Genomic DNA, 21,483 nt, shown 5'->3' on the forward strand with positions numbered 1-21,483 from the left:
TTGGCGTTATATTAAAATTTTCATCAGAAATGGTCAAAAAATGCGAAAAACCAAAATTTACTTAAAATGTTAATGTATTCAAGGTTGTATCTTCAAAAAACCTATGCGTAATGACACGGTGCTTGGTAATTGTGATGGTAGTCAGGACCTGAGGGAGTATGCACAGTTTCGTTTGCAGCGCCACCTAGTGGTCGGATGCATATTTTACACGCCAATAGTCAACGTATTTTAATGGGACTTGTTTCATAGGAGTCCTGAATTGTTGCAGAGTCCAACGATACGAAACATGCCAAGTTTCGCCTTACACTTAGTCCTGGGGTTACCAGAACACAATTCAGGAGGACATTAAATATGTCAAGCATAATCTTTGCAGCTGTGTTTGCTGTCCACTGTACGTCTTTGTCGTCTGCTGCGCTGCAGAATAACTCATTCTCGTTAACAAATTATCCTCATAACGTCACATTAAGGACGTTACATGTTTGTCCTATAGGTGCACGTGTGTGTAAGCATACATTGTCTGTATGATCTGTTTTTGACCATCTCTTTTGTTTTGTCTGGAGCGAGGTGGTCTATCAGTCATTGTGGCTGTGTTCAGGTGTAACTCCTCAGCCTGGTCAGCGACGTCTGACGTTTTTGATGTGCTTTTATGCTCGAAACCCGGCAATTGCTGCTTGCAGCTATATTTATTCTTATTTCTGGACAAAATTTCGGCGCGTAACTCATCCCGCACGGTTTGTCGTAGACCCATGAAAGAGGGCTCAAATCAACCGGCTTATTGAGGAGATGGTGGCTATATCTTTTATAAGTGATCGGGTGCAGGGTTTCCGAAAGGGGGGCAAAAAATCACCCGAAAAATCCCATTGACTTAACATTGGGCCGAACTTTGAATGGTCATAGCTCTGCTCGAGGATTTTGTAGAAACATGTGGGTTACAACATTTGAAGAGTGTGGTAGGCTCTTTGAGAACATACATCACAATGGGGTATACCTTGTACCCCTGGGGTGTAAGAGGCACCCGAAATTTCCCATTCAAAGTCAATGGGCGAAAATCCCATAGACTTAACATAGCGAAAAACTTTGACGGGTCATAGGTCCGAGCGAGGATTTCGTAGAAACATGTGGGTCACAACATTTGAAGAGGGTGCTAGACTCTTTCAGGACGTCCCCCACAATGGGGTGAAAGGTTACCCTAGCAACCATTTTGGGCACCCTAGCAACCTATCCCATAGACTGCCATTATAAAATGCCCAGATGGATATCTTTGCACCACAGTGTCATAGAGACATGGGGGTGGGCTCATTTTACTCAGGCATCCAATCAGTCTCTCAGGATCCTTAAAGACTTACTAAGCCACGCCCCTAGCAACCACTTTTAAGCACCCTAACAACATAAAATTCAAACAGTTATATCTCGGCATCAGAACATCGTAGAGACACGGGGGTTGGACCGTTTTACTTGTGACTAGGGGTGTAACAATTGGGCACATAATTGGCCACTCCCAAGCCACGCCCCTAGCAACAAAATTTGAGCACCCTAGCAACAGTGTAAACAAAGCCTTATATCTCTGCATCTGAACATCGTAGAGACACGGGGGTTGGACGGTTTTACTCGTGACTCGGCGTGTAATCACTAGTGGATGCCATTTTTTTCCCTAGCAACCAAATACAGAACCCTAGCAACAGTGTAAACAAAGCCTTATATCTCAGCATCAGAACATCGTAGAGACACGGGGTTTGGACCGTTTTACTCGTGACTCGGCATGTAATCACTAGTGGATGCCAATTTTTTCCCTAGAAACCAAATACTGTACCATAGAAACAGAGTAAACAAACCCTTATATCTCCGCATCAGAACATCGTAGAGACACAGGGGTTGGACCGTTTGACTTGTGCCTTGGAGTGTAATCACAAGTGGATGCCAATTTTTTCCCTAGCAACCAAATACAGTACCCTAGCAACAGAGTAAACAAAGCCTTATATCTCTGCATCAGAACATCGTAGAGACACGGGGTTGGACCGTTTGACTCGTGACTCGGAGGGTAATCACTAGTTGATGCCATTTTTTCCCTAGCAACCAAATACAGTACCCTAGCAACAGAGTAAACAAAGCCTTACAACTCCGCATCAGAACATCGTAGAGACACGGGGGTTGGATTGTTTTACATGTGGTATGGAGTATAAACATATACTGTCCCCCGAAATTTGCCACGGCAAGCACCACTTCACATTTTCTTCAGGAAATGTACCTATCTAGTTATATTTTCTTATGTCACAAAAAACTTCGGCACGTAACTCGTCCCGCACGCTTTGTCGCAGTCCCATGAAAGAGGGCTCAAATCGACCCGATTATTGAGGAGAGGTGTGCTATGACTTTTATAAGCGATCGGGTGCAGGATTTCCGAAAGGGGGGCGAAAAACCACCCGAAAAATCCCATTGACTTAACATTGCGCCCAACTTTGACGGGTCATAGCTCCGCTCGAGGATTTTGTAAAAACATGTGGGTTACAACATTTGAAGAGGGTGGTAGGCTCTGTGAGAACATGGATCACAATGGGGTGTAAGTTGTACCCCTGGGGGGTGTAAGAGGGGCCCAAAATTTCCCATTGACTTATAATGGGGCAGGAAACACGCCCATATAAGGGAATAAAAACGTTCCAGATGGGATATCTTCGCTTTACATTGTCATAGAGACAAGGGACTGTGCTCGTTTTACTGGGGCATCCAATCAGTCTCTCAGGATCATCCCAGAGCTATTAAACCACGCCCCTAGCAACCACTTTTGTCCATTGCACCCTAGCAACATCTCCCATAGACTGCCATTATAAAATGTCCAAATGGATATCTTTGCAGCACAGTGTCATAGAGACATGGGGGTGGGCTCATTTTACTCAGGCATCCAATCAGTCTATCAGGATCCTTACAAGGGAATTAAGCCACGCCCCTAGCAACCACTTTTGACCACCCTAGCAACATAAAATTCAAACAGTTATATCTCGGCATTAGAACATCGTAGAGACATGGGGGTTGAACAGTTTTACTTGTGACTCGGAGTGTAATCATTGGCCCCATCATTGGCCACACCCAAGCCACGCCCCTAGCAACCAAATATGAACACCCTAGCAACCTAATAAACAAAGCCTTATATCTCCGCATCAGATTATCGTAGAGACACGGGGGTTGGACAGTTTTACTTGTGACTCGGAGTGTAATCACTGGCCACATCATTGGCCGCTCCCAAGCCACGCCCCTAGCAACCAACAATGAGCACCCTAGCAACCTAATAAACAATGCCCTATATCTCCGCATCAGAACATCGTAGAGACACGGGGGTTGGACCGGTTGACTCCTGATGCGGAGTGTAATCACCAGTGGATACCAATTTTCTCCCTAGCAACCAAATACAGTACCCTAGCAACAGAGTAAACAAAACCTTATATCTCCACATCAGAACATTGTAGAGACAGGGGGGTTGGACCGTTTGACTCGTAACTCGGAATGTAATCACTAGTGGATGCCATTTTTTCCCCTAGCAACCAAATACAGTACCCTAGCAACCGGATAAACACAGCCTTATATCTCCACATCAGAACATCATAGAGACACAGGAGTTGGATCGTTTTACTTTTGGCTTGGAGTATAATCATATATGGACCCCAGAATTTTGCCACGGCAGAAAGCCAACTTACTGAAATGCTATTTAAACTTATTAAGTTGGCTTGAGAAAGCCAACATACTGTTGTTGCACTTGAACTTTTTATTATTATGTTGGCTTGAGAAAGCCAACATACTGTTGTTGCACTTAAACTTTTTATTCTTCTTTTTCTTCTGAGCTACAAATTTCTAACTCTAACTCCTCCTAGAGCTTTCAAGCTACAGCCACCAAACTTTGCACAGACCTTGAGTCTGATCTGACTTGAGTTGCTATATCTTTTCTAAGGGATCGGACTTATGGTTCTCCTAAACCGTCCGATCGAACATCCCAAAAAAGTCCCATAGACATTCATAGAATGTTTAGGCTGAGTGTTTATTTTCAAATTCTAACTGTCAACTCTCATTCATACAAATACATTATATCATCTCTCAACCTCTCGCAGTCTATCTCTGTCTCACAAAACTCACTCAATAGCACAAACACACACAACTACACACACGCACACACAACCACACAGACACACAACCACACACAACTACACACAAACAGACAACTACACACAGACACACAAAAACACACACAAACACAAAATTATATATAACATACTGTCACAAAAACACAGACATGCACACACACACACACACACACAACTACACACAGACACACAACTACACACAGACACACAATTACACACACAAACACAAAATTATATATAACATACTGTCACAAAAACACAGACATGCACACACACAAACACACACAGACACACACACACACACACACACACACACACACACACACACAATATTACACACACAAACACAATATTACACACACAAATGCCCCGTCTGCCCCAAAATGCCCCGTCTGCCCCAACTGCCCTAAATGCCCCATCGGCCCAATTCTGCCCCAAATGTCCTAACTCGCCTAAATGCCCCATCTGCCCCATTCTGCCCCAACTAACCCATCTGCCCCAACTGCAGCTCCATCTATTATTCTCAGACTAGGCTTTCTCAAGCCAACATAAAGTTTGGTCACAAACTTTAACCTCATCTAGTTATGTTGGCTTGAGAAAGCCAACATACTGTTGTTGCACTTAAACTTTTTATTCTTCTTTTTCTTCTGAGCTACAAATTTCTAACTCTAACTCCTCCTAGAGCTTTCAAGCTACAGCCACCAAACTTTGCACAGACATTGAGTCTGATCTGACTTGAGTTGCTATATCTTTTTGAAAGGATCGGACTTACGGTTCTCCTAAACCGTCCGATCAAACATCCCAAAAAAGTCCCATAGACTTACATTCATAGAATGTTTAGGCTGAGTGTTTATTTTTAAATTCTAACTGTCAACTCTCATTCATACAAATACATTACATCACCTCTCAATCTCTCTCAGTCTCTCTCTGTCTCACAAAACTCACTCAATAGCATAAACACACACAACTACACACAGACACACACACACACACACACACACACACACAATTACACACACAAACACAAAATTATATATAACATACTGTCGCAAAAACACAGACATGCAAATATATTTGCTGCCAGGGTTTAGTCTAGGCACTCACAATACACTTAACAGCTCCAAAAACCAAAATTTGGTCAGGCCAATCACATCGTGTGTAGCGTCTGTGGGGGGGGCTTAACATGATGACGACAGAGCTGCCTGCGACGGTTCCTACTTGAAAACAAAGAATGGCTGCTGCTGCTGGCGAACAGCTTTCTTTTGAAGCGGCTTTGGCCGCGACTCTGGAGGACTTAGACTTATGTTTTTCTTTGAGTGAAGAGCAAATAACCCTACTGAAGTCCTTTTTAAGCAAGAAAGATGTGTTTGGAGTTTGGCCGACTGGTTGCGGTAAAAGTTTGATATACCAATTAGCTCCACTGGTGGGGAAACGCATGGGACTCATACGTCACCTTCTTCGTTGCTCTGATTGGTCATAGCGCTATCCTATTGCGTGCAGAGGCATTTTGAGGGACAACCTTATATCCCGCCCCTTGCATTGAGCCGTTTGTGTGAAGAGTTGCCAGACCTTACATCTTGATGTAGGTCTGGCTAACCAGGCTACCATTCTGTCCCAACTACCCAATTCTGCCCCAACTGCCCCATTCTGCCCCAACTGCCCTAAATGCCCCATCTGCCCTAAATGGCCCATGTGCCCTAAATGCCCCAACTGCCCTAAATGCCCCATCTGACCTAAATGCCCCAACTGCCCTAAATGCCCCAACTGCCCTAAATGCCTCAAATGCCCCAACTGCCTCATCTGCCCCAACTACCCTAAATGCCCCAACTGCCCTAAATGCCCCAACTGCCCTAAATGCCCCATCTGCCCGAAATGCCCAATCTGCCCCACTTATCCAAGTCTGCCCCAAATGCCCCAACTACCCTTAATGCCCCATCTGCCACAAATGCCCCATCTGCCCCATTCTGCCCCAACTGCCCAATTCTGCCCCAACTAACTCATCTGCCCCAACTAACTTAACTGCCCCAACTGCAGCTTCATCTATTACTCTCAGAATAGGCTTTCTCAAGCCAACATAAAGTTTGTTCACAAACTTTAACCTCATCTAGTTATTCTTCCTTTTTTCTGAGACAAAATTTCTAACTCTAACTCGTCCTAGAGCTTTCAAGCTACAGCCATCAAACTTTGGACATACCTTCGGTCTGATCTGACTTGAGTTGCTATATCTTTTCTAACTGATGGGACCTTCTGAATTCCTAAACGGGGCGCTCAAACACCCCAAAATTTCCATTGACTTAACATTGAGACAAACTTTGACGGGTCATAGCTGCGAGTGAGAAACTTGTAGAAACTTGTGGCTTACCACATTTAAGGAGGCTGACAGGCTGTGTAAGAACATACCTCACAATGGGGTGTAAGCTGTACCCCTGGGGTGTAAGAGGCCCCCAAAATTTCCCATTGGCTCATAATGGGGCAGGAAACATGCCCATAAAAGGGAATACAAGCGTCCCAGATGGAATATCTTCACCTTAGAGTGTCGTAGAGACATGGGGGTGGGCTCATTTTACTCAGTCATCAAATCAGTCTCTTAGGATCACCCCAGAGCTATTAAGCCACGCCCCTGGCAACAATTTTGGGTACCCTAGCAATTGTTTATGCTACCTTTATGCTAATTTCATAATAAATCTTGCTAACTTTATGCTAAATCATGCTAACTTCATGTTAAGTCTTGTTAGCTGCACGCTAAATAGTGCTAGCTTCATGCTAATCATGATAGCATCATGCTAATCATGCTAGCTTCACATTAAATCATGCTAGCTTCATGCTAATCATGCTAACCTCATGCTAACTTCATGCTAATCATGCTAGCCACATGCTAACTTCATGCTAATCATGCTAGCTTCATGTTAATGTTGTTAGTTTCATGCTAGCTTCATGCTAATTATGTTAGCTTCATGCTAATCATGATAACGTCATGCTATCTTCATGCATATCATGCTAACATCTTGCTAGCTTCATGCTAACATCATTCCCATTGGCTCATAATGGGGCAGTAAACTTGCCCATAAAAGGTAATAAAAGCGTCCCAGATGGAATATCTTCACCTTAGAGTGTTGTAGAGACATGGGGGTGGGCTCATTTTACTCAGGCATCAAATCAGTCTCTTAGGATCACCCCAGAGCTATTAAGCCACGCCCCTAGCAACAATTTTGGGTACCCTAGCAACATCTGCCATAGACTACCATTATAAAAAGCCCAGATGGATCTCTTTGCACCAGAGTGTCATAGAGACATAGGGGTGGGCTCATTTTACTCAGGCATCCAATCAGTCTCTTGGGATTCTTATTGAGGTATTAAGCCACGCCCCTAGCAACAAAATATGAACACCCCTAGCAACATAATAAACAAAGCCTTATATCTCTGAATCTGAACATCATAGAGACATGGGAGTTGGGTATTTGGGTCATGTTAGCTTCATGCTAGCTCCATGCTAAGTCATTCTAGCTTCATGCTAGTTTTATGCTAGCTTTATGCTAATTTCATAATAAATCTAGCTAACTTTATGCTAAATCATGGTAACTTCATGTTAAGTCTTGTTAGCTGCACGCTAAATAGTGCTAGCTTCATGCTAATCATAATAACATCATGCTAATCATGCTAGCTTCACATTAAAACATGCTAGCTTCATGCTAACCTCATTCTAACTTCATGCTAATCATGCTAGCCACATGCTAACTTCATGCTAATCATGCTAGCTTCATGTTAATGTTGCTAGTTTCATGCTAGCTTCATGCTAATTATGTTAGCTTCATGCTAATCATGCTAGAATCATGCTAGCTTCATGCTATTCATGTTTACGTCATGTTAGCTTCATGCATATCATGCTAACATCATGCTAGCTTCATGCTACCTTCATGCTAATCATGTTAGCATCATGCTAATCATGTGAGCATCATGCTAGCTTCATGCTAATCATGTTAGCATCATGCTAACTTCATGTTAGCTTTATGCTAATCATGTTAGCTTCATGCTAATCATGCTAACATCATGTTAGCTTCATGCTAATCATGATAACATCATGCTAGCTTCATGCTAATCATGCTAACATCATGCTAGCATCATGCTAATCATGCTAGCTTCACGCTAAATCATGCTAGCTTCATGCTAACTTCATGCTAAATTGTGCTAGCTTCATGCTAGCTTCATGCTATTCATGTTAACATCATGTTAGCATCATGTTAATCATGTTAACTTCATGCTAGCTTAATGCTAACTTCATGCTAATCATGCTAGCTTTATGCTAATCATGTTAACATCACGTTAATCATGTTAACTTCATGCTAGCTTCATGCTAACTCCATGCTAATCATGCTAACATCATGCTAACTTTGTGTTAATCATGCTATAATCATGCTAACATTAGGCTAACTTCATGTTAATCATGATAACATCATGCTAATCATGTTAGCTTCATGCTAATCATGTTAGATTCATGCTAGCTTCATGCTAATCATGTTAGCTTTATGCTAACTTCATGCTAGTCATGTTAGCTTCATGCTAGCTTCATGCTAATCATGTTAGCTTCATGCTAGCTTTATGCTAATCTTACTATCATCATGCTAGCTTCATGCTAATCATGCTAGGATCATGCTACCCTCATGTTAATCATGCTAACGTCATGTTAACAATAGACTAACTTCATGTTAGCTTTATGCTAATCATGTTAGCTTCATGCTAGCTTTATGCTAATCATGTTAGCTTCATGCTAATCATGCTAACATCATGCTAGCCTCATGTTAATCATGCTAACATCATGCTAATCATGTTATCATCATGTTAATTTCATGCTAATCATGTTAGCATCATGCTAGCTTCATGCTAAATCATGCTAGCTTCATGCTAAATCATGTTCGTTTCATGTTAAATTATGTTAGCTTTATCTTAAATCATGATAGCTTCATGCTAAGTTGTCAAACTATACTCTCAGACTAGGCTTTCTCAAGCCAACATAAAGTTTGTTCCGACAAACTTTTCGATGTAGTTTTTATTTTTATTCTTCTTTTTCTTCTGAACTAAAAATTTCTAACTCTAACTCCTCCTAGAGCTTTCAAGCTACAGCCACCAAACTTTGCACAGACCTTGAGTCTGATCTGACTCGAGTTGCTATATCTTTTTGAAGGGATCAGACTTACGGTTCTCCTAAACCGTCCGATCAAACATCCCAAAAAAGTCCCACAGACTTACATTCATAGAATGTTTAGGCTGAGTGTTTATTTTCAAATTCTAACTGTCAACTCTCATTCATACAAATACATTACATCATCTCTCAACCTCTCTCAGTCTATCTCTGTCTCACAAAACTCACTCAATAGCACAAACACACACACAACTACACACAGACACACAATTACACACACAAACACAAAATTATATAACATACTGTCACAAAAACACAAACATGCGCACACACACACACAATCACACACAGACACACAACCAAACACAACTACACACAGACACACAACTACACACAGACACACAATTACACACACAAACACAAAATTATATATAACATACTGACACATAAACACAGACATGCACACACACAACTACACACAGACACACAACTACACACACATACACACAATAATATATTATAACATACTGTCACAAAAACACAGACATGCACACACACACACACACACACACACACACACACACACACACACACACACACACACACACACAATTACACACACAAACACAAAATTATACATAACATACTGACACATAAACACAGACATGCACACACACACAACCACACACAGACACACACAACTACACACAGACACACAACTACACACACAAACACAAAATTATATATAACATACTGTCACAAAAACACAGACATGCACGCGCACACACACACACACACACACACACACACACACACACACACACACACACAAACATAAATGTCCCAACTGCCCCATCTGTCCAACTGCCCCGTCTGCCCCAAATGCCTCATCTGCCCAATCTGCCCCATTCTGTCCCAACTGCCCCAAATGCCCCATCTGCCCCTTCTGCCCCAACTGCCCAATTCTGTCCCTTCTGCCCCAACTGCCCAATTCTGCCCCAACTGCCCTAAATGCCCCTTCTGCCCTAAATGGCCCATTCTGCCCCGTCTGCCCCAAACACCCAATTCTGCCCCAACTGCCCTAAATGCCCCATCTGCCCTAAATGCCCCATTCTGCCCCAAATGCCTCATCTGCCCCACCTGCCCAATTCTGCCCCAAATGCCTCATCTGCCCCAAATGCCTCATCTGCCCCAAATGCCTCATCTGCCCCAAATGCCTCATCTGCCCCCTTCTGCCCGAAATGCCCCAACTGCCCGAAATGCCCCATCTGCCCTAAATGCCCCTTCTGTCCCAACTGCCCAATTCTGCCCCAACTGCCATAAAAGCTCCATTCTGCCCCATATGCCCAATTCTGCCACAAATGCCCCGTCTGCCCCAGAATGCCCCGTCTGCCCTAAATGCCCCATCGGCCCAATTCTGCCCCAAATGCCCTAACTCGCCTAAATGCCCCATCTGCCCCAACTAACTCAGCTGCCCCAACTGCAGCTCCATCTATTATTCTCAGATTAGGTTTTCTCAAGCCAACATAAAGTTTGTTCACAAACTTTAACCTCATCTAGTTCCCTCTTCTTTTCTTCTGAGACTAAAATGTATAACTCTAATAACTCCTCCTAGAGCTTTTAAGCTACTGCCACCAAACTTTGCACAGACCTTCAGTCTGATCTGAGGAGGTGTGCTATATCTTTTCTAAGGGATCGGACTTATGGTTCTCTTAAACCGTCCGATCAAACATCCCAAAAAAGTCCCATAGACTTACATTCATAGAATGTTTAGGCTGAGTTCAATTCAATTCAATTCAATTTTATTTATATAGCGCTTTTCACAATTTGGTAATTGTATCAAAGCAGCTTTACATAATAGATGCAGTGAAAAGCACAGAAAATCGACAGATAGCACAACATAATAAACGATAGCACAAGCAGTTAAATTTGCTACGGCTATAAATCAACATTATCAGCAAACGTATTACTAATGTAACGTATAGTAGTTAAGCCCAAAAAAAAAGGCTGCCTCCCCGGGTTGAAAAACCCCCTAGGAGAAAAAAAACCCGGAATTTTAGCCGGGGAAGTAAAAAAAGTCATAGGAGGAAAAAACCCTTGGGAGTTATATATATATATATGTATATACACATTGAAACGGAAGGAGATTAAGCGGAGATTAAGCGGAGATTAAGCGGGTTCTGCCGGTGGTCTTTGGTCAGGCATCAGCTGGACATCACGTTGAAGAACAGCTAGTAGATCAGTTGTGTGCCGACTTTCACATGTACCGGAACTGGATCTGTTTGTCTCGTCCTCGGGATCAAGGACGAGACAGGGAGAGAGAAACAAAATCTTATTAGCGTAGGGGCCGTTCACATAGAAAAAAAGTGTCACACAGTAATGTGGTTTTAGTCAGCTCGGTTCCGGACAGGCTAACTATTGCTGGTTAAGTGTATTACATATAGTTGATGATTTTAGAAACGGAAACAGAACTCGTTTGACTAAGGCCAGAGGCCCCACTGCCGTCGTTAATACTAACGTACAGTGGCAAACGGTTCTGTATGACATACCATTTTAAGGTCATGACCATATTTGGCAGTTAAGACTCAATCGAAAACCAATTCAAAGTTTCAGCATATTACTAAAGAGTATTAATGAGATTTACCATGCTTTGAAGTGTTGACGAAAAAAAAGGTTTTAATTTATTCATTAATTTATTTATTTATTAGGTTGTACAAGCTAGCTATTAGGAGATAAGTACCATTGTTAAAACAACTATTTGAAAGCCTTGTTAAAGAGAAAAGTTTTAAGTCTAGATTTAAAGTTATCTACTGTCTCTGATTTTCGGACGTCGGTTGGTAAATCATTCCATAGCTTAGGGGCTAAGTAGGAAAATGATCTGCCACCTTTAGACACTTTTGATATTTTAGGGATAATTAAGAGGCCAGAATTTTGTGACCGCAATGCACGTGATGGATTGTATTCTGATAATAATTCTCTAAGATATGAGGGTGCTAGGCCATTTAAGGCTTTGTAGGTGATTAATAATATTTTAAATTGTATACGATATTTAACTGGTAGCCAGTGTAAAGATGCCAGAATTGGGCTTATGCGGTCATACTTCTTAGTTCGAGTAAGAACTCTTGCAGAAGCGTTTTGAACTAGCTGAAGCTTGTTGACCTGTTTTGCATGGCATCCTCCGAGTAACGAGTTACAATAGTCTATTCTAGAGGTCATAAAAGCGTGGATAAGCTTCTCTGCATCTGATGCAGACAACATATGGCGTATTTTTGAGATATTTCTAAGGTGGAAGAATGCTGTGCGGCAGACATAGGAGATATGGCTGTCAAAGGATAAACTGCTGTCGAACATCACACCTAAATTCTTAACCGTGGAGGTCGGCACCGCAGTGCAGCCATCTATGGGCAACTTGTAATATGTCATATTATATTTGTAGCGATTCGGTTCGATAACAAGTATCTCTGTTTTATTGGAGTTTAGCATAAGAAAGTTATGTGACATCCAGTCACTTATATCGCTGATGCAGTCTGATAGCTTAGAAAAATTTTGTGTTTCCCTAGGATGCGAGGAGATGTAAAGCTGTGTGTCATCTGCATAGCAGTGAATCTGTATGTTATGATTTCTGATAATATCTCCCAGAGGTAACATATGTAACGAGAACAGGATAGGACCTAAAACTGATCCCTGCGGTACGCCGTATTTAACCAGGGAATGATGTGACTCCTCCTCATATACATAAACAAAGAGATAGCGATTGGTTAGATACGATCTGAACCAAGCTAGCGCCTGACCACTGATGCCAACGTAGTTTTCTAGCCTATTAAGTAAGATTGTGTGATCTATTGTGTCAAAGGCTGCACTAAGGTCTAATAATATAAGGAGTGATATTTCACCACGGTCGGATGTTAGGAGAAGGTCATTTGTAACTCTATGCAGCGCTGTCTCTGTGCTATGATGGGGCCTGAATCCTGATTGGAACTTTTCATACGTACTATTATTTGCTAAGACTGTGCGTAGCTGGCTTGCCACTACCTTTTCTTATATTTTGGAAAGAAAAGGGAGATTTGAGATTGGTCTAAAGTTATTTAGATCTCCCTGGTCAAGGTTTGGTTTTTTAATGAGCGGTCTACTGAGTGTTTGTTTTCAAATTCTAACTGTCAACTCTCATTCATACAAATACATTACATCATCTCTCAATCTCTCTCAGTCTATCTCTGTCTCACAAAACTCACTCAATAGCACAAACACACACAGCTAGACACACACACACACACACACACACACACACACACACACACACACACACACACACACACACACACACACAAACACAAAATTATATATAACATACTGTCACAAAAACACAGACATGCACACACACACACAATCACACACAGACATACAACCACACACAACTACACACAGACACACAATTACACACACAAACACAAAATTATATATAACATACTGTCACAAAAACACAGACATGCGCACACACACAGACACACAACCACACACAACTACACACAGACACACAATTACACACACAAACACAAAATTATATATAACATACTGTCACAAAAACACAGACATGCACACACACACACACACACACACACACACACACACACACACACACACACACACACACACACAAACACAATATTACACACACAAACATACTCACACCAACATAAATGTCCCAACTGCCCCATCTGTCCAACTGCCCCAAATGCCCCAAATGCCTCATCTGCCCAATCTGACCCATTCTGTCCCAACTGCCCTATTCTGCCCCAAATGCCCCATCTGCCCCAACTGCCCAATTCTGCCCTAAATGCCCCATCTGCCGTAAATGCCCCATTCTGCCCCATCTGCCCCAAAATGCCCCATTCTGCCCCGTCTGTCTAATTCTGCCCCATCTGCCCCAAAATGCCCCGTCTGCCCCAAACCTCCAATTCAGCCCCCACTGCCCCATCTGCCCAAAATGCCCCATTCTGCCCCAAATGCCCCGACTGCCCAATTCTGCCTCAAATGCCCCAACTACACTAAATGCCCCATCTGCCCCAAATGCCCCATCTCCCCATCTTAACCTCATCTAGTCTTTAAGTTGTTGTTTCTTTTTTTCATAAAATATTGAACACACACAAAAAATCAATTAAGTGGAAGCTGCCACTGCTGGCTAGTGCTTAAACACTTAATTTAACTACTGTGTCAATATGGCATAAATAGTCAAGTGAACAGCTGCATTTACGTTTAGTAGTCTAAATCAGTAAAAGTACAACAATGTATTTCTAATATAGGAACGGCAAATTAGCATGTTATATTTTACACAAGAAAATAATTAAATAAATAAATATGCCGCGAGTTTAACCCTCTGGGGTCCAACCATTTTGGGACACTGTCAGAGGTTCTGACATGCTCTTACATTTGGTCTTTTTTCAGTTGCTTTAAAACATAATAATGGCAAGTGTCTCATACCACTGCGTTCAGCACAAACTGGGCTAAAATATTATATGAGCTACATGTATGTAAATGTTTGTATTTTTGAGAGAAAACGGTTTATGCGTGGTTTTTAAAAAAGCAAAATTTTTAATTCACTGATATAAGTCCACAAAACCCATACTAAACATGTTTTAACAAGACCTTTCTAAACAGAATCTAGTAGTCTAGAGTTTTTTCTTTAAAATGATGTGAAATTCATCCTGCCTACTCATTCACATAAAACAATGTATTGATTTAGAAATTGTAAGACACTTTTTGTTTAAAGGGGTCGTATGCGAAAAGGATTGATTGACAGCTAGCAAACAAAGGCTGCATAATTGGCTGCATAATGAGCCTTTAGGCAGGAATCTGAGAGTGAACTACCGTAAAGAATGTGAGGACAAATGTATACATGTTTGTTTGAGGTTTATTAAGTTAACAATATAATCAAAATAGAAATGATGGTCAGTAGGACATTTTCAGTTTATTTGGAAACAAACCCTATTCAAAAACTTTGTATAAACTAAGAAACTGATACATAACAGTGCTGTAAACTTCACGTGGCTCATGTTACCATATAACTTTATGTCCAAAAAGTGTTTTTCCACTTCATAGTTTTGTACTGATGAGAGAGATGCAGACCTCTAAGAGAGTTATAAACAGCTGTTAGCATAAGTTGTCCACAGAAATACCCTTACATATATAACTGATGGGTAAATGTCACTGATACTACATTCATATAAACTATCTTGTACATAAACTAAGGGCCAATCTCGTTTCTCTGTCTTACCCCTTCCCCTTTGTCTTCCCCTTGCCCCTCGAAACCGAGTGAAGGGGAAGGTGTAAGACAGATCGTTCGTCTAAAAAATGAGACACCACTCGATTACCGTTTGCGTCACTTTCCCTTGCCGCTAACCGGCTGCTACGTAAACAGACAAGCGTTGACAAACAAAGATGCCGTTGTCTCAGGTTGTGGTATCGATTGCCTGAGCTGAGCTCAACAAATAGCGCATAACTTAGCTGCTAGCTAGTGCCTTAACTAGCGATTCAAAACAAAAAATTACAATTAAAACCGCTTGAACATTTTATTAAAAGTATCATAAAACATGTGTGTCATAATATAATCTCAATTAAACTGCAGAAAATAACGTTACTTTCATTTTTGCGACTCCTTGACAGTTCGACGTTCATCAATAAAACGTCTTGATGCCGGCTCTCCTGAGAAATTCTTACGTTAACGTTTACCCCTCTCTTTCAAGTGTGGTCATTATCACACTTCGTTTCAAGGGCTATGTATCCCTACACCTTGGCCCTTGCCCTTGATCAAACTGAGAATTGAGACACCCCTTTGCGTCACATGAACGTGCAAAACCGAGGTGAAGGGGTAAGGGGAAGGGGTAAGACAGAGAAATGAGACGCACCCTAAATCTCAGATAAACATCTGCAACGATTAGTTATATAAAAAGCTGTTTTTAAATGACTGTTTTCAGATGCCCATCCCCTTATCGTCTAGCTTCTGTTTTAAACGCGTTTCTGTAAGCGCGTATGAACTTTAAAAACACATCGCATATGGCGCGTCCATGTGCGCGAGCTCGCGTCTCCGTGTAAAGGCCGGGGTATACGATAGTGTGTGTGCAAATGCTGTCTATTTCCTTTGTATAATTGTTTATAGTGGAGTGCCCTGTCTAAATATTTTCACGCGCATGCGCTGTTGTACGCGGACTGTACGTGCAAAATGATGGACTTGATGACGAGAATGACGTCATGCGGACGGCGCGCATACGCGGACGTCCCTAGTATACTTTCGGCTTAACGCGGCACTCATAAAAACGGTGTCGCGTGTAAAGCGCAATGTATGGAATTGCCTTGCATGTAAACAATATGGAATCATTTTACAGCAAATCCCGCAGTGCAGCATTACTCAAAGTTGCAATGAAGGATACGAAAGTGAATAACTGTGTCTAACGCTGCAAAACATGTAAAATATATCCCCCATTACGGGAGGTCACGCGGATTTGTTTGTAAATAAGCATGTAAACATGGAATCATATTACAGCACACACTTAAAAGATACAGCAGTTCAGGCTTACTGAAAGTTGCCACGAAGGCATGGGCGCGGGAAGTGGGGGTGCTGCAGGACCCCCTGGTGGCAAAGATTTAAAACTGCAATGACCTTAAAATTATAGCTTATAAATATCTCTGATTGTTGTTTGTTACTGTTCCAAGACATTTTGTATGTCATGTTTGGGCTGTGTGATGAGAATTATTAATTTAGTAATTTTAAAATGATTAAACTTATTTCAGTGTGTATTAGCCAATAAGATTTGTTTTGACGATGTGATTGCGATTCAGCTGATAAGCTGTGTATATATAAGCATAACACAAAAGCACGCACACTCACAGCCACACAGAACGAATTACTAGGCTATCTGTAGCCTATCTATCAGCTTCGCAATGTCTCAGAAGAGATTTTTTGATTTTTTTTCAATCACACAGGCCAAGTCCCGAGGACTAGCGTTATTTCTCCAAATGACTCCTTATCATGCATATCAGAAGAAGGTAATCTTTTCAAAAACGATTTAAAAATATAGCTAAATTGTTTCGCTGTGTTTAACACACATGTAAATGTAACAGAACATTTAAAGTAAAAAAGATTGAATTAAATTATTAAAACGACATGAAAGGAACTAAATTGTAAAGCCTCGATGTACAATAAGGAACATGCGCATTTAAGAGTGGTGGGTATTTAAAAAATGTATATAAATTATTCCCATGCATCGATTTTAATGTTAAACATCTATAAATCCAAATTAATACATATGGAATATATTCCAACAATTTAGAATATGATGTTTTTATTTTAAAGTCGAAAAATATCTTATTTTTACACCGCTTTGCAGGAGGCATGGCAAACCGAAACAAAAATATTACATTTACGTTTAAAAAATAGAATTAAATGAAACCCGTGAATTGAAAGGTACACTAATTGCCTTAACTCGAGTGATGTCAATAAAGTTTCCATGTTAAAATGTATAAATATTAAAAACTTAAGCAAAGGAAAACAAAGGCGGAGTAGGCTACTGGCACGAGTGAGAATGTATAACTGGTTCCATTCCTCCGACTTTCCTCCAAACTTGCTTAAAGTTAATTCTCCTGTTTTTCTCTTTTTCTTTACATCTTCAAACTTCATGTTGCACTTAAGCTACACCATACAGCACAGCAGACCCGTGCGTGATGGGTGCCAGAGGAGACTACGCACATGACTCGCGTTGCATTTTGTAACTTTTACAAATCATTTTGTAATTTGTGTAACTTTGTGGACACATTTGTTACTTTGGCCTAAAGTAATGATAAAACAATATGCTTAATCAAGGGTCCGGCCCGGCCAGAGGATAGTAGCAGAAAATAACGACCCTGGCAGAGAATCTAAACTCTACTATGTTGAAAAGGCTATATAGTTTGTATGTATGCACCATCAGCTCAGCTGTACATTATGGATGGGAGGTGCGAGTGAGTTTTTAAAAGGAAACCTAGGTAGAGTGGTCTGCAGAATAAAAAGCTTGTGAACAACTTTAGACTTCTATAACTCTATAAACCCCCCCCGCCGCATCCGCACCCCCTACCGAAATTATCTTCCCGCACCTCTGCACGAAGGATATAAGTGAATAACTGTGTTTAACTCTGTTACAGCATGCAACAGTGAAATCCGCCATTACGTGAGATCGCGTCCGTTTGTAAAAAATGCGAAAGTTTTTCAATCCAAAGCGTGCAGTCTGATGAGGTTGCTTTCTGTATGTAGGCTGAACTGCACAAGCCATGAGCATATTAAGTTACATGATAGCAAATATAAATGGTATAAATTAACTGTTAACGTTACTTACTTCTAATCCAGCTCCAGTGTGTCCTCCATTGTTCTTCTAAGGTAACGTTAAAGATAAATGCTTCTCTTCCTCAATGTCCAGACATAAATTAAGATATTCCTGACGTGTGTGTATAAAGTTTATAATCCAAACATGCGGTAAAAAGTCTTTAAATCTGATAAACTTTACGCTTTGTTTATTATGGTTTGAACAGCTCGTGTCTTCATTACCATGTCAACACAGCGTGTACAGCCTGTGGGCGTGACCGAATTAAAGAGAATGAAGTGAGCCAGGAAAAACGATACTCTCTTTACTTCAATGCAGATTACATTAACAGGCATTATTTGTTTTCGATTATGTTTAGCTTGTTTAAAAGTAGACAGGCTTTTTTTGGATATGTGTATCATGCTTGTGTGACGAGTATTCGCGGAGTTTCAATTGATTTTTGTAACGTGTTTTGAGAGACAGCTGGCGGAGACAGAAATGTCTGGATGCACACCCTGTTTATTTTCTTTATTTGACAAAAACACAAAGATCTGTTGTTATTGTGAATGAACATATATTAAAGAAGATCCTTTACCGTTTCAAATGATGTCAAACACGCAAGTGTATGATTATTAATGATGGAGTATTTTAAGTTGGTTCTGCCATGATAAGGAAAAAACACGTCAAAACGCGGTGCCGCGTTTTTGGACCCCAGGGGGTTAACCCCCCCCAATGGTAGACCCAAAGTTGCGCCCTAGGGCGCTGGCACTTTCGGCATAGATTGGCACGTTCCGTTGAGTCTGATTGGACCATTGGCATCGCGCTAAAAAATAACATAAGAGTTTTGATATTTTTCCTATTTAAAACTTGACTCTTCTGTAGTTACATCATGTACTAAGACCAATGGAAAATTAAAAGTTGCGATTTTCTAGGCAGATATGCTAGGAACTATACTCTTAAACTGGCGTAATAATCAAGGACTTTGCTGCTATGATATGGCTGCAGCAGTCATAGTGATATTACGCACTGCCCGAAAATAGTCCCCTGCTATTGAAAGTAACCAATGGGACTATTTTCGGGCGTAATATCACTAATATCTTTTAGTTTTCTGATGGTCTTAGTACACAATGTAACTACAGAAGAGTCAAGTTTTATAAAGGAAAAATATCAAAACTCTTTGGTTATTTTTTTGTGCGATGCTAATGGTCTACTCAGATTCAATAGATTGTGCTAAGCTATGCTAAAAGTGCTAGCGCCAGACCCAGAGATCAGCTGAATAGATTACAAAACGTTAAGATTAAAATGTAATTTTCAAAAAAAGTGGAATGACCCTTTAAAGTATGGAAACTTTGCCTTTTAAAACACAAATTCTTTTACATATGATTTAAAATTATTGCCTTTATATTTGTATTAAATGTACCACCAGATAAGAAACAAAATACAAACCTGGAGTTTTCTGTGTTGTATTGTTTGTTTATTAAAAACATTAATGAAGTAATAATGTTTAATAAAACATATTTAAGAGATTGTTGTTTTATTCATGTTTTCATATTTATATATCAAGCTCTGATGTTACAAGTACCAGGGTTGTTCAAGCGAATATGCTCTTCTTTGTGTTGGTTTTAAACTCGATTGCGCGTCAACTCTAAATGCCTCATCCGTTTGTTAAGACACGTACGTGATCACCGGAAGCTTGCGGTGCAGAGCAAAGCGCGAGTATAAACCAAGCTTCAGTGCCGTCCTTGTAGAGTTATTATTTAATAAGAAATATTTTTTACTGTGTACCCAGCCAACATTGCAAGGTGGGGTAATGTCGGCCCAATGTGGGCTTGAAATATGGGTCTTAGATGGGTGACCCTTAGGTCCCTTCTAATTTTAACAATCCACATTTTCTTAAGTTCTGTGGAGAGTTGATTCAGTTTGGAATCAAAATGGCAGCTGACAAAATAAGGCTTAAAGCCCCACCCTGTTTAGTCCGTATTAATTTTATATAGAATCTGACTGGGACTTATGTGGGACCTAGCTATGCATCATACATGAAACACATATTGCCAAAATTGGTATATGTATCAAGCTTGAAACCAACATGTTATATACTACGAACCAGTTTTTAATAGGTACTGATTGTAGACTGTAAAAAAAAACTCACCCATAGGTTTCTGAAGATAGTTTTTGAAGCCAATAGTAGGTGGTGCCTGTCATCGCCATCTTGGCCACGCGTCACCGCGCATCACTCATGGTTCGACACATATGGAACAACATCCTTGACAGACAGCTGACAGAGCGGACATTAATTTCCACGAGGATCAGTATGGATTAATAAGGGCAGGAGTTAGGGTTAGGGTTAACAGGTAGGATAAAACAGACCTCAGAGCATCCACGAGTACTACCCGCCTTAACAACCTGTGCCTTTTGTCCTTTGAAAAAGAACTCTCTGACTCTTTGGACTATGATGAGATCATTTCTGTTTTCAACACTAAACTCAGGCGCTTGTGTCTTGTTTTTTTAGAATGAAAACAACAAAGATAGTCTTGTTGTTTTAACTAATTTCCTTAATTTTTGCTTGTGAAGTGATTTAAATAAGTGGTGTGTTGTGTATAGCTGTATGCCTTATAGGGTACATTGTTTAATTTAAATGAGTTGCTATTTTTGGCAGAAAAGCTTAATTTCCACCAGGCTGATTGCACTGTATATGGTTGATTTAACATAAATTAGGCAGTGTGTTGTTATTTATTTCAAAACGTGCTCTGCTGAGAGTTCATTATTTCAATTTCTTTTACTTTTACCCTACTTTATTTCCAGGTGAACTGTTTTTGCACTGCTGACTAGCCTGAAAAAGACAGGTTATTGTCTATGCTGAGCTGGTTTGTCCAGCCTTTATTGAGCTCTGTTG

General features: G+C 40.7%; 1 protein-coding gene across 3 annotated transcripts in view; it reads left to right on the top strand.

The window, feature by feature from the left end:
- The window catches only part of zbtb8a (zinc finger and BTB domain containing 8A), a 163,013-nt gene that overhangs the window by 48,121 nt on the left and 93,409 nt on the right, over nucleotides 1–21,483 (top strand). The window contains exon 4 of one of the 3 annotated variants that reach the window (XM_073869447.1): nucleotides 17,242–19,412. The exons of the other annotated variants lie outside the window; for them this stretch is intronic. Within the exon in view, the coding sequence (XP_073725548.1) occupies nucleotides 17,242–17,328 (87 nt within the window). The 3' untranslated portion in view covers nucleotides 17,329–19,412. Of the gene's footprint in view, nucleotides 1–17,241; nucleotides 19,413–21,483 lie in introns of those variants that run through there. 3 annotated transcript variants of the gene reach the window in all.

This window comes from Misgurnus anguillicaudatus, chromosome 7 (genome assembly GCF_027580225.2).
Source record: "Misgurnus anguillicaudatus chromosome 7, ASM2758022v2, whole genome shotgun sequence".
Classification (NCBI taxonomy): Eukaryota; Metazoa; Chordata; class Actinopteri; order Cypriniformes; family Cobitidae; genus Misgurnus; species Misgurnus anguillicaudatus.